Source organism: Dipteris shenzhenensis, chromosome 2 (assembly GCF_047967505.1).
Source record: "Dipteris shenzhenensis isolate YYH24624 ecotype China chromosome 2, Dip_SZ_1.0, whole genome shotgun sequence".
Lineage (NCBI taxonomy): Eukaryota > Viridiplantae > Streptophyta > Polypodiopsida > Gleicheniales > Dipteridaceae > Dipteris > Dipteris shenzhenensis.
The window spans coordinates 48,420,641-48,441,068 of record NC_141597.1 but is presented as its reverse complement, the minus strand read 5'-3'; the positions used below and the strand labels follow the sequence as shown (position 1 = coordinate 48,441,068).

The following is a 20,428-nucleotide window of genomic DNA, read 5'->3' as shown; positions in this document are numbered from 1 at the left end:
ACACTTGAGACAACTCTTTGCGACAATATTGCTCTTCTGTGAGCCAGCATCTCCTCGGCTTTTATTGGAAAATTTCAATTCGGAGCTTTCTGATGATTTTTTTCATGCATTGGAAGTAAGTGTGGAGAATCGGGTTCATCATCGCATAATGGCGATAGGGCAATGCCTTGCACATTTGGAGCATATTCTTCGACAGCATGGGCGAGCATTGGCAGATTTTGGTGGTTTGCCTATCGTGGGATAGAGCAAATGATTTTGTTGTAGATGTGTTACTATAAGAGGAGAGGATGTTTTATGTTCAACAACAGGCAGATATCACCCATACGATGGAGGCAAGCTTGAATCCCTGTCAGCTAGTCGCTTACAATCAAATTTTAGCAGTTGTTCATGCAAACGTGGGTGATGTGTTCTTTCTGGATGGTCCGGGAGGATCTGGAAAGACATTGACTCATTGACATGCCTTTGAAGCACTGGAGAGGACTTTACAAGACATCATGTCGAGTGATCAACTATTTGGTGGCACAGTAGTGCTACTGGGAGGGGATTTCCGACTGATTTTGCTAGTGGTTCCAAAGGCTGGACTTGGAGAGCGTGTGATTCTTGCACCTCGGAACCTTGAAGTTGATGCAATCAATAATGCAGCACTAATTGCAATGGTAGGGGAGAGAAAGGAGTATTTAAGTGTAGATTCAGTGAATAGTACAGACGCATATTCATTTCTGTATGCAATAGAGTATCTCAATCTCTTCAACCTTGGCGATGGTTATCCACCTCACTGATTGGTTCTAAAGATAAATATCATTTTGCTACGCAACTTGGATCCATGGAAGGGACTATACAATGGCACTCGATTGATATGCAAAGAGTTCCACACAAGGTGTTGGAGGCTGAGATCATCACTGGTATGCATATCGATGACAAGGTGTTCATTCCTAGGATAACCTTCATTCCAAGCAATTTGCAACTACTGTTTGATATGAGGAGGCAATTTCCCATTCGATTAGTATTTGGCATGACAATTAATAAGGCCCAAGGTCAAACAATAACCGTTCGGCGACACCGGTGTTCATTCACATGGGCAATTATATGTGGCTTTCTCACGTGTACGATCATCAAATGCTGTCAAAGTATTTGTTCAAGACAAGGCTGATGAGGTCAGTGTCAAGGATTCAAGGGTACAATATACTACAAATGTTGTGTAAAGCAAGCATGTATGGTTGTTGCCTTTCTACATTGGACCGTTCTTAATTGAAAAGTACAAGCATATGTTTCGTTGTTTGTACATTAGTTTCAATATAGCTCATGTATTGATGAAGAGTTTTTTAAAAACCCACGAGCATGCTCTTGCATGCAACTAGATACGATGGTCAGGAGCTTCACATTCGTCACTCACTTTGTTGCGGTAGGAGGTGCATGATTGCTTTGAAGCTGCATTTGAGTATTATATATTCTTCAACAAACAACGTTATGTTTATTGACCTTCTTTGTTGCACAGATCCCCCTCGATGGGGGTGCCACGCGTCTTCACAGCTATTGGTTGACATTCTTGAGATGAACAGCTTCTATGGGTGGGGTCCCTAACATTTTGTTCCGTTCTTAAAAGAAGATATATGAATGTTGTTTTTTTTTTGTGACTATGAGTGTGTAAAGAGACTATTCTTTTGATTTTAGATACCTCCCAATTGGCACGTGGTTCATGAGGCTCCACATTTGGTACGAATTGCTTGGCTTCTTTAAATTGAAGGGTCGCAGAGTTGGTGGTGCGTATGGACGTCTTAGGATCACCATATCCTTTATAGGATACAGAGCGCATCAGCCGATGCTGGCTTTTGCTCATGGTAGAAACGGCGACTACATGTACACTTTCTTCAGACACCTACTCACCACACCATGTGATGGTAAGCACTCTCATGGAGCATCACAGGTGTCTTTCCATTCAATTTTCTAAATTCTTATATTGACCCTTTTCTACTTCGTAGGTGTCACTGGCACGCTGAGGTACGTGCGTCGTCGACATCTACTTATTCCAGCACATCTAGGATGTCCTGCATGACATCTATTTCATTAGCGAACCTTTATATGCACCTGCACTTATTTGACTATTGGAGCTTTATGGACTTTCGGATATGCATGCACTTTCAATTTTCATGTTTTGTTCGACGGTTTCAACAATGACATTTCTATCGTTGTGTTATTATACGTCCATAGAGAGAGAGAGAGAGAGAGAGAGAGAGAGAGAGAGAGAGAGAGAGTTGCATTCGTATAAAAGTATTTTTCAAATTAGCTCAAAGTTTATTATTTGTATTCTTATACATATACAATGGAGAGGGACACATGTGCATGCACACGCACACACACATGCACGCGTGCACACACACACAAGCAGAGAGAGAGATGGTGTAAAAGTATTTTCTCAGTAAAGGCACTAGATTTAAAGTTTAATAATCGTGTTTTTATATATATAAAGAGGCATATAGAGAGACACGCCAATGGATTTGTTGTTACTTCCTTTCAAACATAGATAAAGAACATGTAAATTGAGAGAAAGAGAGAGAAAGAGAGCCAGAGAGAGGGTGGGAAGTTCCCAGCCTATCGTAGACGGGTCAAGTTACTCATAGATATATATATTATAAAAGCCAGCTGATGTGGGTAGATGACGTGGACCCCTATCTGGGGTGATATATCAAGCTTGCTTACTTGGAAGCTCAATGAGCTGATGTGGCTGAGATGACGTGGACCCCTATTTGGTGATATATCAAGCTTGCTTACTAATCTTCATCTTCATCTTCATCTTCATCATCCTCTGTCTGTTTGTCATCTTCATCTTCTTCTTCCACTGTCTGAGTTCAAATCAAGAACCCACAACTTCGAAGCTTTCAAAAAACCCCAATATGATGCTACAGCGTCTCCGCAAACATGCTCCTTCCCGTCTCCTTTCTCATCGCAATCATCCGGCCTATCCAACCATCTCTCCATGGGAAGAAATCCGAAAGTTTGGCTTCATCGACAGTGCTTTCTCCGGTCATTCGGAGATGGAACGAGCCCCACACCGGCCCATTGAGAAAATTCTCATCGCAAACAGGGGAGAAATTGCTTGCCGGATCATCAGGACCGCTCGGAAGCTAGGGATCCGGACCGTGGCTGTTTTCAGTGAGGCTGATAGGGATTCCCTCCACGTGCAGCTGGCAGACGAGGCAGTCTGTATCGGGCCTGCTCTAGCCCAATCCAGTTATTTAAACCGGTTTGCTATTGTGGATGCTTCCCGACGGACACGAGCCCATGTACACTTTCTTCACAAGATTTCGAGTGTCATTTGTTTGATTCCCACGTAAACAGTAAAAAGTTTATGAGTCCTCACTGACGAAATACAAACTACCACGAATTTATCCAGGTGAAAAGAAATAGCCTATCAGCAGATAAATGAATGAGCATATAGCATATGACGCATAAAGGAGAGAAAAGTCTCCTATTTTCGGATGAAGGTGTGGTGTGTGGATGGTGTGACGATTCGGAGGAGAAGGATGGATGTGGCCTTCTGCCACAGAGAGAGAGAGAGAGAGAGAGAGAGAGAGAGAGAGAGAACTCTGCTCATTGTGGTGAATTTTATGTTCTTGTTCACGGGGATGGCGTTTGAAAGTATCAATATATTGCTGATTTGTTTGGGTGAATTCATGCTTTTCAGCCGCATACTAGCAGCTTGTTTCTGTTATCAGAGAGGAAGACTGACTGGTAATTGAATCATTTTTCTGTTGAAGGCAGTTCATCCTGGATATGGATTTCTGTCTGAGAATGCACTATTTGCAGAGCTTTGCAAGAAGGAGGGTATCACATTCATCGGTCCACCTGTAAATGCTATCCGTGTGATGGGCGACAAAAGGTCTCACTTTGCACCCTGCCTTTCTTCTGTGCAGAGTAGAGTGTTTTACATGGAGCTTTTGAAGGTTTTTGCAAGCATCAGCCATCATGTCATACAGCGAACTTTTTTATTGGAAAGCTGATGCAGTGAGTCGAAGAGCCTAATGAGTACAGCAGGTGTGCCAGTTGTTCCTGGATATCATGGAGAAGAACAGAATGCAATGTTTTTGAAGTCGCAAGCAGACAAAATTGGCTATCCTGTCATTATTAAGGCCACTCAAGGTGGCGGAGGGAAGGTTGCTACACTCATGTTATGTTTATCTGATGATTTATGAATATGTTGTCAATATCAGGCCATTGCAAAAGTTTTTAACTCGAGGGTTTTATTGGTCCATTTTTGGATTTTCATGTGTGCTCATTGGAGATCGATATGCCATCCTTATAACCATTGTAGACTTGTTTCAGTGAGGGATGGATTTGTACTTTTTCTCTGACGAGTTGAGGGTTTCAAAAACTAGTAGCATTGATCTATTTTGCATTTTGTGATTTACTTATATTTTCGTAACTGTGCAGGGTATGAAAATCGTCTCACGTGGGGATGAGTTTTTAGAAAATCTCTATTCTGCTCAACGTGAAGCGCTAGCAGCTTTTGGAGATAAGCGAGTTCTAATTGAAAGATACATCTTAGAGCCTCGACACATTGAAGTTCAGGTCCTGGATTTTATTTTTTCAAAGTTGGGGCTTTTGAAACCCAATCTCCTTCCTCTCAGGATTATTTCGAAGGTTTTAGAAGCTGTATTCTATCTGATTATGTGCAAGTGCATCTCTCTAGCACTAATATGAGGAGTATTGACTACAGTAAACAAAAGTTAGTGGAAATTAAAGCATCTATGAACATATTGTAACCATATTGAAAAACACCCAATCAAGTCTCCTCAGCTCACCAATCAAGCTCAGACACCATGTTAGAAGAACAATGACCTTGCAGCAAGCACCGACTTTGACTTCACATGTAATCTACTGCGGAAGCTTGCCAGGATGCTATATATCACAATCTCACTTCACATGTGTGCACACAAGTAGATAGAGAACACTTAAGATCTGGAAAGATAACACACTATAGTACATCAACCCTCATGTATAGATAGATGACTCAAGTACAAAAGCTGTCACAATAGTGTACCACTACCCGGTACAGCAAACTATGGCACCACTATGGGCACCGTCTGCCGCACGTACTGCTGTAGAACTCCACCAAGATTGCTAAGTGCCTCTGTAGGCTTCAGTAGCTGCTCGCGAGGCTGAGCTCTGCTGCTCACGTCTATGCAACCACAGCTGCTCTCCTAGTGGCTTTTATAGGGGACAAGATCTGGCTGACCCTAGGCCCTACAGCCCGATTGGTCCGTGGGTCTGCCAACCTACAGGCTGACCCCACCTCCCTCTTTATGTACGCATGCGGCACCTTTCACATGTGCCCACATGGCACCTTCTATATCCATGATGCTATAGGTGTCAAGCCCCTTTGTCCTCCTCATGCTAGAGACCCTAGACTTCCAATAAACGAATGTGTGCTTTCTTCCCATATGGACCCAATTTTCTTGCTCTACTTTCTAGTCGGGCTCTTTAGCCCAGTACAAGCGATCCCAAGCCAGGAGAACATTGCCAAGAATGTACTTTTCTTGAGAAAAGCCACTTTGGGTTTTACTGGCAAACAACTCCTAACATTCTCTTTGCAAGGGTCTTGACAACAATTTTGTAGGAGACAAAGAGGAGAGTGATGACTTCCCAATCTTTCAAGGTTGAGGGTGTCTTGGTTCTTAGAGATAAGTTATTACTTCTTTTCACAGTGTGAGGAGGGTGTCTCTTCAATCCAAGCTTTGATAGCTGTTCTAGTGAGTTCATGAGTAGAAGTCCCAATGCTTGGAGTAGAGTTCTTTAGGAAGATCATCAGACCCATGAGCTTCCCATTGCTTGGCAAATTTAGGCTGACTTGAGTATTCTAAATCTATAGGTTTGATCATATCATGGTTTTCATTATCCTGAATAATGGCTCTGGTGCTTCTGCATGGCACTAATCCTATCAGGTTATCATGACACATCGCAGAAAATGCAGTTTCATCTTGATTTAGGTTCCCCTGAGTATCCTTGAGCTTGTTAGGCTGTCGAAAATGCTTGTAGTCTCTAGAATTTTATTTTTAGATTCTTCTCATTATTGAAGGTTGAGAATTAAGACCTTTTTGTTTTTTCTAATTGATGTATTTCTCTTAGCTAATTACTTCCTCATTATACATAGGAATGGGATTCTCAGCTTGTTGAATCAGGCATTATTTGTAGAAAATGTATGTGTTTTCCTCTACCTCAACTAAGGTGGCCTACGAAAGACATTCCATCTTTTGTCCTTAGTGTTATGACTCCAAGGTCATAGCATGAGCTGGCACTAATGACAACTTTTAAGACCATTCGCAGTGTATGGGTTCCCTTAGGAGGATAAGGACACCATACATGAGCTGTGCACTCTCAGGCTCGGAGGGTGATCCTTTATACTGGATCTATGGCTGGGCGGGGAGCATGCCCGCTCACCCAATGTGGTCTTTCTAATGTTTGGTTGTTTTACAAGTTGGCGTCTGAGTAGAACCTGGACTACACCCAGGCGTGGGCCCAGCTAACCCTTACCATGGACGCTCATTTCACTTATTGGGTGGATGTTCTCTTCATATTCCTTTCATCCCTATGGTCATACAGCTTTCTTTTCTTGTTTTTTCATTTGGCCCTATTCTGCTAAATGCTGAAGATGTGGTTTTAGTTTAGACACATCAGTAGGCCTACAGAGTCGCTTGGCAGCTCTAGATGCTATGACAGCCTATATGGCAGGTACTGTTGGAACGACCAAGATATTTTCAACACTAGTAATGCAATGATTCACATTTGCTGGGCCACAGGTTCACATTGTCACATCAATCATCACATATGTACTTCACTAGACGGGCTCAGTATGAAGTTGGCAGCTCAAGCTGGATTGACTAGAGGGCATGCTTCAATGGCATACAAAAGCCTTCCTCTTTGACTCCCTAATCACCCTAGCAGCACTCTACTCGGGGACTTTTTGGGAGGGTGTACTTCGTAGGGACTAAGTTGGCCAGATTCAAGAAACTACAGGTCATGATACTTGCCGAAAAAACAGTGCTGATTATATTACTTCGAAAAAACAAGATACATGAGGTCAGTTTTGCAGCTGACATATAAAAGGGGCTGCGTTCACAAATCGGACGCAGCCCAAATGGAAACAAAAAGCTCTCTCTCACGGAGGGATCAGGCGGGCGTGAATAAACAGCCAGAGAGGTGGTGAATAGCGCCACTGAAGGCCCTGAGAAGTATGCTCGAAGAAGAGGCCCTGCGTATCCCAATCTCGGAGGAAACGTCTCCGCTTCTCCCGGCCAGCCCGGGAATCTCCTGTATCTGGTCCCACTGGCCTCTGAGTGTGTGTATAATCTCACTCCAGATGTCGGCCATGACCTGGGCAGTCGAAAGAGAGGTACCATCGAGGATCTGCGTGCAGTGCGAGGTCCAAATGGACTGGTTGCCTCTCCTGAGATCCTGTGTCCACCTCTGCCAGGTGCGGCGGGATGCCCTCGAGCGGCCCCCAAGTCCCCTGTGTGATAAGGAACATGGGGTCCTGCGGGCTTGCCTCGAACAACTGATGAAAGCCAGGTGTGGTGCTGCACCAGCAGAACGCACCCCAGATGATCAAACCTAGCTCCGGTGCTGCGCGAGCAAGGATCCCGAAGGTCCACCTCCACACTTCCTGGGCGCGAGTGCAGCTCCACAAGCAGTGTTTTGGTGACTCCTCGTCCTCATGACAAATCTGACAAAGTCCATCCTGACCAATCTACCGCAACCAGCTCATAACTGGAAGACCCTTGTGGGCGAGTAGCCAAAGGAAGTAGGAAATCTTCCGCGGCCGCTAGCTCTCCCACAAGGCCTTCCAGAAGGCCTGCAAAAATAGCCTGGAGATACCCTGAGCATACCAACTGGGCCGTTGGGTGGGCGGGCGGCTCTGCATTCTCCCGAGAACTCGCCTGCCCAATGTCGTGCTGTAAGCGAAGAAAGGGGTCGGCCCCTGGCCTGCCACAACCTCTGGCCATCTCCACTCACCTGGGTCCCAATCAAGCTCTGACAGAGCCCTCCCCTCCCAAAGCCAGAGTTGCCATAACTGCAGCTGATCCTGCTCTATAATAGGATCAATCCACCAAACCTTCCCCACGAGTCCTACGACCCGAACCCTCTGCCACGAGAGAAGGGGGTCGATGAGCACACCCTCTCTCCTGAGTCGGCTGTCCCCCGAAACCACGAAGAAGGAAACAGAGGTGTCGTCCATCCGGCCTGCAACTACCAGTGGGATGCCACGGGGGGTGAACTATCCAAGCCAATGGTCATCACCAGGCATGAGGATCTGAATCTCGGGTGGAACCAACCAACTCGCAGGAATCGCTCCGTCTATCTCTGTGCGTCTCGCTTGAGCTCCATGGACACCTCCAGCTGCGGCTGCTAGAGCAACGGTCTCCAAGTGTCTGTAAGTGTCCCTCCAAACTCGAGGGGACCGGGCTAGCCCCCGCATCCAACCGTCCCACAGGATATGTGACCTCTCCCCCAGCTGAAGGCCCGAGGGATCTCTGACCTGATCGTTCTAGATGAGCGGTTGGCGGTCGATCTCCTCCTGACAGCTAGGAGGGGACTGGATGAGACTGAGACGGAGTCGCCTCCAAACCATGAGAAGGCTACGAATGAGCGGGGAGTGGGGGTGAGCAAGCGGTGCAGAGGTGAAGATCCACCGGAGGGACGGTAGCCACTCTCCACCTCGGCGCGGGACGCAAGAACTGATCCCCTGCTGAAATAACATCTTCCACGTTTGCCCCCCCGGGGTCAAACCGTGGATAACTAACTTGCCCAGCAGGGCCTGACTCTGAAGCTTAGGATCAATGACCCCCAAGCCACCCTCAGCCTGCGGAAGAGTGACTGTCTGCCAGGCTACCCTGGCTCTGGTATCTCTGAGACCATCCCCCCCAGACCACATGAAATTTCGGACCATCCTCCTGAGCTGTGTGACGCTGGATCTCGAGAAGCACCAACAAGAGGCCACATACCAGGCCGTGGCCATGAGAACCTGGTTGACTACAAGAGCACGACCTGCAAGAGAGAGCTTAGCAGTGCTCCAGAAAGCCAGCTTCCGTCGAATGGAGTCTAGCACCGGGAGAAACTGTTGAGCTGGCGTGATGTCCAGGCCGACCTGAAAGCCGAGATATCTAGCTGTCTGTCCCCGTGGGATCCATCTGAAACCCAAAAACCTCCCCCACTGTGAGCATGCCCCAGGGTTTGTGAGAAAACCAACTGATTTGTTCCAGTTGATTTTCGCACCAGCTGCCGAGCAGAAGACCTCTAAGGCCAGCCTCACCCTCTCCAGCATCATCTCATCATCCTGAACGTACAGCGCTGTGTCATCTGCATACTCCGAGTCCAAGAGCTCCGTGTCCTCCCTAATGGGAAGGCGAACACCTCGGATCCCGATCGACCTCGCCCGAAGGTAGTATGTCATCGCCTCGGTGAAGAAGAGAAACGGGTAAGGAGCGAGGGGGCAACCCTGACGCACTGATCTCTCCAATCGAAATCGCTCTCCCATCCTGCCGCCGATGATGACCCTGCTGGAAGATGTCCTGTATAACGCTGAGATACCCTGAATCCATCCTACTGGGAATCCTAGTCTCTCCAAAGTACCCTCCAGGAAGGACCAGTCCACTCGATCGTAGGCCTTCTCAAAGTCGAGAAGTAGGATGGCTAAGTGCGACCCACTGTGCTGAGCCCACTCCGTCGCCTCTGAGAAGGTAAAGACATTATCCAGGATAGTGCGATCCTGGACAAAGCCTGTTTGAGTGTCATGAATGAGGTCAGGAAGTAGTGGCCGAACTCTGGCGTTGATCATCTTGGCAAGGATTTTGTAGGCAGTGGTGAGGAGAGTGATCGGGTGCCACTGACGAATCTCCTGTTGGTCTCCTCCCTTCGGGATGAGGCAAATCAATCCCGAAGAGAGGCTCTCTGGCATATGTCCGCTGCTGAAAATCCTCTAGAGAGCTGCTAGGAGGGGCTGATGGATCTGATCCCAGAAAGAGGTGAAGAATAGTGAACGGTGCCATCAACGTCGTCTGCATGCTGGTCTGAACAAGGGCTGGAATGTGCCTCCACACCTCCTCGCGGGAACGTCTAGTACGGGGGGCAAGCTGCTCCTGCTGGAAAAGAGTCCTGTAGAAGTCGGTAGCCAACCCCAAGACCTTTTCCGGATTAGTAATGATGTGCCCCTTTGCTGTCCTAAGACTTCGGAGCTGATCACCTGCTGCCCTCTGGCCATGCGTCGTGAAGAACTCTTTGCTCATCCGGTCGCCCTTCCGAGCCCAGTAGGAGAGGGAGGCGTGAAAGGAAAACTCTGAGCGACGCTGGAGAGTCTCCTCAAGAAGGGCTCTGGCTCGAAGGGCTTGGATCCGAAGCTCCTCCGAACCCGGAGCAGCCTGCTGGAGTCGCTGAATGGAGGCGAGGTCCCTACGAAGAGCTCTCTCTCTGTCCCACCACGCTTGGCGAACCTGAAGGGCTGCGAGCTGGCAAATCTGGCTGGACTCCTGCAAAGCCTGCGCCACCGACTCTACCAGATCCTCACACTCGCCCCAATCTCTGTCCCAAAGGCTACCGATACTACTGCGCACCTCCTCCCTAGAGAAGATGGAATCAGGAATCTTGCACGAGCGGGGCGGAAGGGACTGAGCTGCGGAGTCTAGTGATAAGAGCACTGGCGCGTGGTCGGAGAGTGTCGTCCCTGGCATTATACCCACCTGACCACCTCTGCTGACGGCCCAATCACTGACATAAAATCTGTCCAGTCTCTCCAGGAGTCTGCCTCCTTCCCTGCGGAAGCCCCACGAGAAGTCCAAGGTCCCGTGCCATTGGCGGAAGGACGGTTCTCTCCAGCTGTCCCTACCTCCTGTCGCAAAGATAAAGGAGTCCCAAACGGATTGCTCTGCCTGAGCTATACCTGTAAACTCTGGTTCTCTGCCCTGCTGGTCCTCCAAAGTCTCCAGATTGTTGAAGTCACCTCCAACGATCCACGAATCCATGTCTGGGAGAATCTCTGTGAGTGTCCTCCAGAAAGTGGCTCTGCATCGGAGGTCTGTAGGTGCATAGATGTTGAGGATTCCTATTTTGGAGCCCTCCAACTCTAGGCCAACCCAAAGTGCACGGCCTGGGATTCACGTACCATGACCAAAACTCCCTGGGCAAATGACTTGCAAACGGAAGTACAAACGCCACCACTCCTCCCCTGTGCACCGATCGAGGGCTCCCAATAAGTGTGAGAGCGTCCAGGGAGGATCTTCCTGCATCTACGGGAATGGGCCATTGAAAGCTTATGCTCCTGGAGCAGGAGTATATACAAGTGACCAATCATTGCTGGCTGAAGTTCCTGTCTCAAGATGAGCTTCCTAGGACCACGGGTGCCAGAAGAATGAAACCCGTTCACGTTCCAGGAGACAAGGTGTAAGCTCATGATGAGGGCTGGTAGGCTGCGAACAACTGTCTGCTCGCGGCTGAGGTCGATGAAGAAGCTGAAATTTCGGAATGAAGGCGCTGACGCTTTTGTGAAGGTTTGGAGGGGGAGGCGGGGTCATCCTGCCCGTTCTTCAAAACTTTTAACAAAGGCGTGAGGCCTTTGGTGCCATGGACAAACGCTTTCTCAAGCCAACTCGAGATCTCTGAGGTAGTCATCCCGTAGAAGGCTCGAAGTTTCTGAGGAGTCCAGGCTCTGACATCCTGGGGAAGGGGCCATGACAGAGGGGGCCTGAGGATCATAATCAATCTGAAACGCTTGGCGGCGCAACTCCACCGCAGGCGCACATCACCCTCGGACCACTGAGTCTCGAGAAGCTGTCCACCCGACGGGCCTATCCAGGAGCAAATTCGAGCGAGCGTCTGCTCTCTGAGAGCCTCCCAGATCGAGTGGTCTGTCCAAGTCTCGGTGCCGTCGCTGAGAAAGGTGAAAGCAAAGCTAGGGCCATCCCTCGGGGCCAAGGCTGCGATCTTCCCATCCGCCCCTTTACGGAGAAGGAAGATACTGATGTCGAGGCAAGCAGGGAAGGTCCCGAGGTCGGCCACATCCAAGTAATCCCAGGGACCAGATCTGTAGAAGTCGCGAGGAAGCTCTCTCTCCTGAAGTTGAGGCCCGCCAGAGTCTGCAACTGAGGGGGTCGGGCTAGCAGACAGGGAACACTGCTCCAGGGGGTGGTGCAGACTCGGGGTGCCTTGCCTGGGTTGGGGAAGGGGATGGAGGTTGAGGGGTAGGAAACTCAGACTCCGTGGAAGCAACTAACGGGGGGGGCGGAGGAGGGGGGGTGGGGGCTGCCCGCGGCTGAGGAACCACCGGTGCAGCTGACACTGCAGAAGAGCTGAGATGGGCGGGGGAGGGGGGATGGGGCTGGAGCTAGGACTGGGGCTGAAGAGGAAGACGAGGGGGTTGAAGAGGGAGAGGTGGGGGCTGATGCTGCGGGTCGGGAAGAGGGGGCTGCGGCTGGGGTAGGGGCGGGGGCTGAGAGGAAGGGAGCTGGGGATCGGAAGAGAGGGGGACCTGAGGCTGCGGAGGGCGAGCTACAGGGGAAGAAGAAGCTCTCTCAAGACCCTGGGGCGGCTGCCTGTCAGGTCTCTGAGGCGCTGTTGCAAGTTGGGTAACCTCTGCCTCCTTGCCTTTGTCAGAAGTCTTCTTATTCTTTCCTCTTTTCCTTCTGACCTCGGTCCAGCCGCAAGCCACCTCTGGACTGGACTCCGGCTGCCTCTGCTCCTCCTGACGTGGCTGCCCGGAGGGAGGGGGAGGGGGCTGAGGGGAAGGGGGCGGGGGGGGCCGAGAGGAGCTGGAGAAGCGTGGACAAGCAGCAGCCAGGTGCCCAAAGCCGTGACACCTCAGGCACTGGCCTGGCTGTCCTGTGACTACCATGCTCTGAGTAATGGTGCCAGCATCTGTCACGATCTCAATCACTGCAGGGAGGGACACAGCGTCTGCCACAGCCACACGGACTCTGGGAGCTCCTGCCGCAGTAACCGCGTCGACGAAAGTGTCATGCATCACCCAGCCAAAGTGGGAACCCAGGTCCCTGACTATTGGCCGCAACTCAGCAGCAAGGCCTGGAAAAACTAGCGTCACTGGGTGGCGAGGTATGCGGAAACGGGCATCAAAGTCCGCTGCGCTGAATCCTCGGTACCAAGGGACTATCATGATGATCTTTCCATCCACAGATGTGGGGGAACCAGCAATCAGGTTCCTCGCAGCTTTCGCAGTGGAGAGTTTAAGCCAAAAGATGCCCCTTCCCATAAGGGCCACCTCCTCGATGTGGCTGTCCTCTAGCATAAGAGTGGACTAGAGCCAGTCCCTGATGGCTGATCTGGAGGGAGAGTGTCCAATGACTCTGCCGTAGACGGAAGTGAGGGCAAAGTCATTGGCAACCTGTTGTACCCGAGACGGCTGTTGCTCTGTCAAGATCACGCGGTAGGCATCTGGAGAGGGGGGGTCCGGCTGGGCCTCCGGTTCCGGGCAGGGAGCTGCCATACCGCCAAGACAAACTGCGAGACCTCCGATGAAGAAGAGGCTGCCACCAAAAAAGGGGGGGGGATAGACGAGGGATGGAGCTTGGGTGTGACGGAGGAGGATAAGGCGAGGCGAAGTGAGGCGGGCGGAGGAAGTGGAGGCGATGGCGGGGGTGGAGGGCGGAAGGCGGAAGGGGCGGAGGGTGGGGGCGAGAGCGGAGGGCGGAGGTCGAAGGCGAGGGAGAGGGCGGCGGCGGAGGCGAGGACGGGGGGCGGAGGGGGGAGGGTCGAGGGCGAGGGGCGAGGGCGGAGGGGTGAAGGGCGAGGGTGGAGGGCCGGGGGGGCGAGGGGCGAGGGCGTGGCGAGGGGCGGGGCGAGGCGAGGGGCGGGGGGGTGAGGGGCGAGGGGTGAGGGGTGGAGGGGCGAAGGGCGAGGGCGTGGTGGCGGGGCGAGACGAGGGCGAGGGGTGTGAGGCACGGGCGAGGGGGGTAAGGCGAGGGCGAGGGGGAGCGAGGGCGAGGGAGTGAGGCGGAGGAGGGTAGGGAGGTAGAGGCTACGGGAGGAGGGGGGAGGGCTCGCAGGAGCAGCAACTATACAGGTCATGATACTTTGCACCCCTCTTGATATCATACTTGTGGGGTTTGCAGCATGGCCCTTACATATAGATGTATCATTTTAGATCATCACCCTCCTAGGGTCAAAGAATATGGCATGACTAAGGTGGGCAATCAGAGTTTACCATGGAAGGCCCTGTCATCATCAATGCTGCTTGTAGGATAGAGATGAGAGGTGTTGGCATTCACATGCCAATAGATGGTTTCACTATTAAAGCATGTCTATTGACCATCTCCCGTATTAGTACTTTTTAAAGACACCCGCTCTATGCATGACAGTACAAGAGGCTCATCAGGTCACCAGAGACAATAGCCCCATCTTGGGTTGATAAGAGCTGTAGATCGATGGATTTTACCAAATTGGTGATGCGGGTTTTTGCAGGCACTGTCAACAAATATCAAGGGAGTGAAGATCGGTACTGCTGTCAGGCAAAAAACAGGATGATTTCAAGCTGGAAATGCCTACAAACAGAGGCAGCCTGCATACGTTTTGAAAGGAATATAAAAGATAACAGGCTGTATGCTGATGATGAGCAGGAACACACTGTAATGACCTCGTGTCCCAAAAGAGGAAAGTGACAGGATATTCTGGCACATAAAGGGCATTTTGAAGGTAATCCATACACATAGAGGGCATCTTGAAGGCATAAATTATTTCCATTAACTCATGACAAAAAAATGTTTCTAACTTCCTTCACAGGGTATGAGGAGTTGTTGGCACAAAATACCTGGAGCAGGCTGTAAATCAGCAAATAAATTTTTTCTAGAAGTGATTTGCCTAGAAGCCCCACTGTCAAAATACCAGACTGCAACTGAAGTACCACTCACATTCAGGAATCTCTTGATTTTCATCATACCGGGCATCATACTTACTAACTAAGAAGGACCAATCCTCTGCGTTTGTTGAGGCACTTTCCTTGTTTGCAGTTGATGCATTGGAATCTGAAACTGTCATTTCAGCTTCCTTCTTTCTCGTTTCTTTCTCCAATCTTTGCTTGCACGCATTGATATGGCTTCTAGGCTTCTTACAGTTATGGCACTTACCCGCAGCCCCCCCCGGCTCCTCTCCTCCTTCCCTCTCCTGTTCTCCTTCTTCCTGCGCCCGTGTTCCAGGGCGTCCTGGGCAGCAGTTTTACGGACGGAGTTTTTTCAGTGTTTGAATTGGCCCTTTCACTTCGATTGGCGAATGGATCCCCACTTAGCCAATCTTCGTCCACCTCCACCGGCCGCGAGAACCGTCATTTTCTCAAAAGACGAGTTGCAGCAGCTCAAGAAAGCTGTGGAATTAGAAGGCTCCACATCACTTTTCGCCTACATCTTTGCAAAGGTCACACCCTTCCAGATCACAGGCCAGAGATTGGATGCTGGCGGCATTACCAGGAGATCTCGCCCCATACCTCAGGGATATTCGACTTTTGGGACGTGGATTCTTCCAAGTGGTTTTCGACTCCCACGAGTCCACAGCCCTTGTTCTCAAAGCTAATCCTCTGGCTTTCGGTTCGAGGAGGATCTTTCTTTTGCCCTACACCTTGGGCTTCGATCCGGTCGAGGAGGACAGTTAGGTCACATCACTGTTCATTAGATTTCCTGGCCTTCCTTAGGTCTACCATCGACTTCTTGCTACTATGGGAGCCACATTCGGAGTGGTCACTGAGATCCCCCCACTTCCTGGCATGCCTTCTTCCTCGGCAGAGGCAGTCAGAGCGGACGGGGTGCCTCGAGTTAGGGTCATTGTCTCTGACCCCAACATCTCAGATGACCACATCATGCTTCAGCGCCCAGATGGCTCTCTCTTTTGACAGAGAGTGGAGATTGCAGGTAGACAGGACCAGTGCAGGATTTGTAGGACCCTTGGGCACTGTGCTAGAGACTGCCCAAGGAAGAGAAAAAGACCCAAGAGGTCTTCTGGTGCAGTTTCTTCATGTACTACCCCAACTGCACCTCCCCAGTGCCCTGTACCACACACTCCAGGACCACCAGGAGAAGCAGGGCGCCCTGCTTCGCGCACCCCAGGACCACCAGGGGCAGCAAGGCGCCCAATGCCCGTAGCACACCCAGTACCTCGATGGAGAGCGATCAGAGCGGCTCCTTTACATCAGGAGGAGACCTTTGATCCGGTTCAGACAGATGTCATCCAGACTCTAGAGGTAGATGTTGCTGCAGCCCCAGACACTACAGGTCCACATCAGGAGGGGCCTTTAGATGCACTAGTACCAACCCGAGTCAATTCGGTTTCTGATCATGAGGGGGCTACCGATACTTCTTCCCCACAGACTGTTCCTGGCACAGTCAGGACGACCGAGGGAATGCATGCATAGATGAGGACTCCAGATTCCTCTTCAGCCCTGCCACAGGCCTCCTCAGCCCCCAGTTTCAGTTCTGCTGATAGAGGCCTGGCAGGTCCTTCTCCTCCATCTTCCACGAGTGCAGGTCTTCTTCGCACTCCTCGGCCAAACTTGCTTCTCAGGAACTCTTTTTTGGCACTGGCAGACTCGGCGACTTTAATGGATGAGGAGTTTGTGCCCTCTACCTTAGGGGTCCCGGTCATTGGGATTCCTTTTGATAGGGCCTCCTCCTCAGCAGGTCACCTGTTGAGTTTCCTGCCCTCAGCAAGAGTTTCGGCCCAGGGGAAGCTGGTCTCCTCTGCTAGGTCGGGTAAGCCTTTCCACCCAGCATCCTCCTGTCGATGAGGATAGTCAGCTGGAATATACAGGGCCTAGGCGGAGTTCCACACCGTCGTCGTAGGCAGATGATCCAAAATCAGCTTCATCCAGGTGTCACTGGAGGTGCTATTGACATCCTTCTTATCCAGGAACACAAGTTGGTTGCCAGTGATTGCTCTAAATCTGGCAAACTTCTTTCAGGACATACCTTCTGGTCGCCTGCTATAGACACAAGGGGAGGTACTTGCATTTCGGTCATGGTAGTATCTCCCCCTCTAGAGCTCAATGGATCATTATTTTGATTGGAGGACATAAGATTGGTCTTCTCAATCTGTATGCCCCCAACAACAGAGGGGAACGAGTCTCCTTTTGGAAGGAGTTACTATCTTGGGCCCCCATTGCAGATTCTTGGATTATTGGTGGCGATTTCAACATGGTTGAGTTGCCATCAGACAAAAAGGGAGGCAGACAGGGTGGAATTCATTCTTTGGAGAGGGCAGCCTGGGATGCCTTTCTCTTTCAGTACAGTGGCAGGGACACTTGGCTTGATGATGCCTTTCATGTTATGCCACAGTCACTCCTGTACTCTTGGTCGAACAGGAGAGTACACATGCCCATTTATGCACGTATTGACAGATTTTATGTAGATGATTGGGCACTTGCATTTCTACTGGGGTTACCACTTCAGATCATTTTCCAGTGGTGTTGCAGATTCTTGAGCCTCATCGGAGAGGACGCTTTGCCAATGTCAGGATTCCGGATGCCTTTTATGCATAGGAGAGCCTCACGGAGGATATTTTACAGATTTGGGTTTCTCACATACAGGGTGGAGTTGTCCGCACATCTCAGGTAGCTGCAGCCTTATCCGGAATTAGTGACTATTATCATACAGTCGCTGATTCCAGGAGACGTGAGATTCTCAGAGGTGAGATTGGTATACACCAGCAGTTAGCGTCCCTTCAGAGGAAAGAGCAGAAGAGGCCCACTGATGCTTGGATTCAGGAGCGCCTTGATGCAGCAAGGGCTCATATACAGATATTGTTGGATCAAAGAGCAGAGTATGCCTTTCATGCACGGAAATCCTTTTGGATTCAGATGGGTGGCAGGGTCAATAAACACTTTTTCTCTACTCATGGACCCAGACATAGTAGAGATAGTGTCTCGTAGCTTGTTGACTCAGACGGGGTGTTACAGTCAGATTTTGATGCCGTCATGCGTGTAGCTTCAGATTTTTTTGCATCCCTTTCTACTGCAGATCTGGGCACACAGGCCATAGATGATGCCAGAGAGGTTATTTGGCAGTGTATCCTTGTTTTGGTGAAGGATGAGATGCATGTTTCTCTTGATGCACCTTTCACCAATGCAGAATTCAAGACTGCATTACTTGCCCTTCACAAAGGCAAGTGCTCAGGTTTGGATGGACTTAACCCTTCTTTTTTTATTACTTTTTGGGAGCAGATTGATGATCACATTACATCAGCCCTGCAAGGCGTGTGGGACTTTGGTGAGATGCCTGACTCACTTACAGATGGTCTCATTCATCTCATCCCAAAGGCGGGTAATAGGAATCTAGTGTCACAATGGAGACCCATCACTTTATTGGGCACTTTTTACAAGATTCTGGCGAAAGCCATCAGTATGCGGCCACAGGTTTTTCTTCCAGATTTGATTCATGACACACAAACAGGGTTTGTGCATGGCAGAAGTATTTTCAATAATATTTGGGAGGCCTCAGAATGGGCCATGCAGAGCCGCCAGAGGATGGCGATTCTACTCTTGGACTTTGAAAAAGCTTACGACAGAGTAGACTGGGATTTTTTAGAGGGTACTCTTTCTCGCTTTGGTTTTTCAAATGCATGGATTAGAGGGGTATCCTCTCTCTACAGATCAGCCCATAGCCAGGTGCTTATTGGGGGGGTAAGAGGGGACATATTTCAGATCGGTAGATCAGTCCACCAGGGATGTCCTCTTGCCCCTTTTCTTTTTCTATTTGTGTCGGAAGCTATGAGTATCTACCTTAGATCTCAAGCTGATATTTAATGGGCTGAGGCTTCCTCTTCGCTAGGAAGAAGAGCTCCTGGATAGTGAGTTGGCAGAGGACACGGCTGTTTTTTTGGATGCCTCCCCCAGGACACTCACTTCCTTTCGAACAGCCTTGGATTTATTTTGCACGGCTGCAGGTGCACACATTAATTGGCATAAATCCAATGGTTTTTGAATTTGCGATGATGACACCCCGGATTGGGGTAATGATATTGGTTTCACTTGGGTACCGAGGGGTCTCTCCGTCAGATATTTGGGCTGCCGGGTTGGGGTGGGCATCTCTCCTTCACAACAGTTTGCTCCGGTGTTGGAGAGCATCACAAGAAAGCTCCTTTTCTGGAGCTCAGCCAAACTTGACTTGGCATCCAGAGTGGTGGTGGTTAACCAGGTTCTTCTAGCCACAGCTTGGTTTGTATGCTCTTGTTGGTGCCACTCTAGGGATTGTATCACTCAGCTCAAGAGGCCTGTACGGAATTTTTTATGGAGTGGTCTAGATGGCATAATTGATGTTACAGCCAGGGTGGCTTGGGAAACCTCAATTGATTCTTCCTACAAGAGAAGGGGGTTTGAATATCATTGACCCGGATCTACAGTGCAGAGCTTTACTCTGCAAGGTTGTTGTGAGAGGACTTATGCCAGGACAAGAGCCTTGGAAGGACTTTTTTATCAGATGCATAGAGTCTCGCACACCCGCTTCAGGAGATGATTGGATACACAGTACTAGATGGATGCTCAAGTATGTGTGGGTGTCTGGATTTGTATGTGTGAGAGCATACTTTTATACTATGGTCTACACCCACTGTTAGGCGCTGATGATGTCAGTGGGGATGTCATAGTAGCTATTCCCTACTATGCGTGATGGAGTTTATGGTTTTCAATCTTATGAGTGACTCTTGTGAGATTGAAACTGCACTATGCTGTGTTTTTAGAGGATGAGTTTGGGAATGTTCTTGGATTCATCTAGGTATATACACAGTACCAGATGGGTTTTCACCACAGCCTACCTCAGATCTCCTTCTTCCCCTCTTATGGTTGCTATATTGAAACCATGGGCCAGCTTCATGTCATCCTGCTTCAACATGTATCCACTTGCTTGGTACTATTTCTTTTTGTTTTTCAATAGTATGCTTATTAAGAAATGAAATGTTTTCCTACTGTTCAGTTACGGACCAATGGGGACTAGGTCTAGCATTTGAGGGTGGACCCCCTTGCTTGGGGTTATGGGCATTAGTGACCCACAAGAGTGATGGCCTCTCTTTGAGAGCGACATCTAGAAACCACACCCCACCTGAGTACCCAAACATGGGACCAATCAAATGCACAGATTGCATACCGACCTAGGAACCATTCAAGAGAATGTTCCCTGAGCTTTGGGTGTGGGCCTGGCAGCATGCCAAGAGTAATGGAGATACAAGATAAGACGACAAACAAATGAGCTCAGTATGGCTCAGTTATGACCTTAGAGTACGTCAATAGATAGTCTAAGCTGTTAGGAACCCGTGGGTGCGATCAGAATTAAATTTTGACAACTTTGAAATTTTAGGGTTTTTGGGAGTGACGTGGCAGCTGACACGTGGCAGACTGCCACATGGAATCTGAGCTGGCAGGTCAGTCCACCTGTCCCACACATGTGGCAGCATGCATGGC

General features: G+C 49.7%; 1 protein-coding gene across 12 annotated transcripts in view; it reads left to right on the top strand.

Moving 5' to 3' along the window:
* The first annotated feature begins 2,788 nt into the window (after positions 1-2,788).
* MCCA (methylcrotonyl-CoA carboxylase alpha chain) overlaps positions 2,789-20,428 on the top strand; it is a 51,801-nt gene continuing 34,161 nt past the window's right edge. For 8 of the 12 annotated variants that reach the window (XR_015542533.1, XR_015542541.1, XM_087389021.1 and 5 more), the window contains exons 1-4: positions 2,789-3,281; positions 3,756-3,877; positions 4,004-4,151; positions 4,429-4,566. Coding sequence is in view for 10 of the 12 variants with exons in the window: in XM_087389021.1 (XP_087245147.1) it covers positions 2,892-3,281; positions 3,756-3,877; positions 4,004-4,151; positions 4,429-4,566 (798 nt within the window). In the remaining 2 variants the exon portion in view is untranslated. Of the gene's footprint in view, positions 3,282-3,755; positions 3,878-3,994; positions 4,152-4,428; positions 4,567-20,428 lie in introns of those variants that run through there. The other 4 variants (XM_087389056.1, XM_087389072.1, XM_087389061.1 and 1 more) reach the window with 4 other exon arrangements.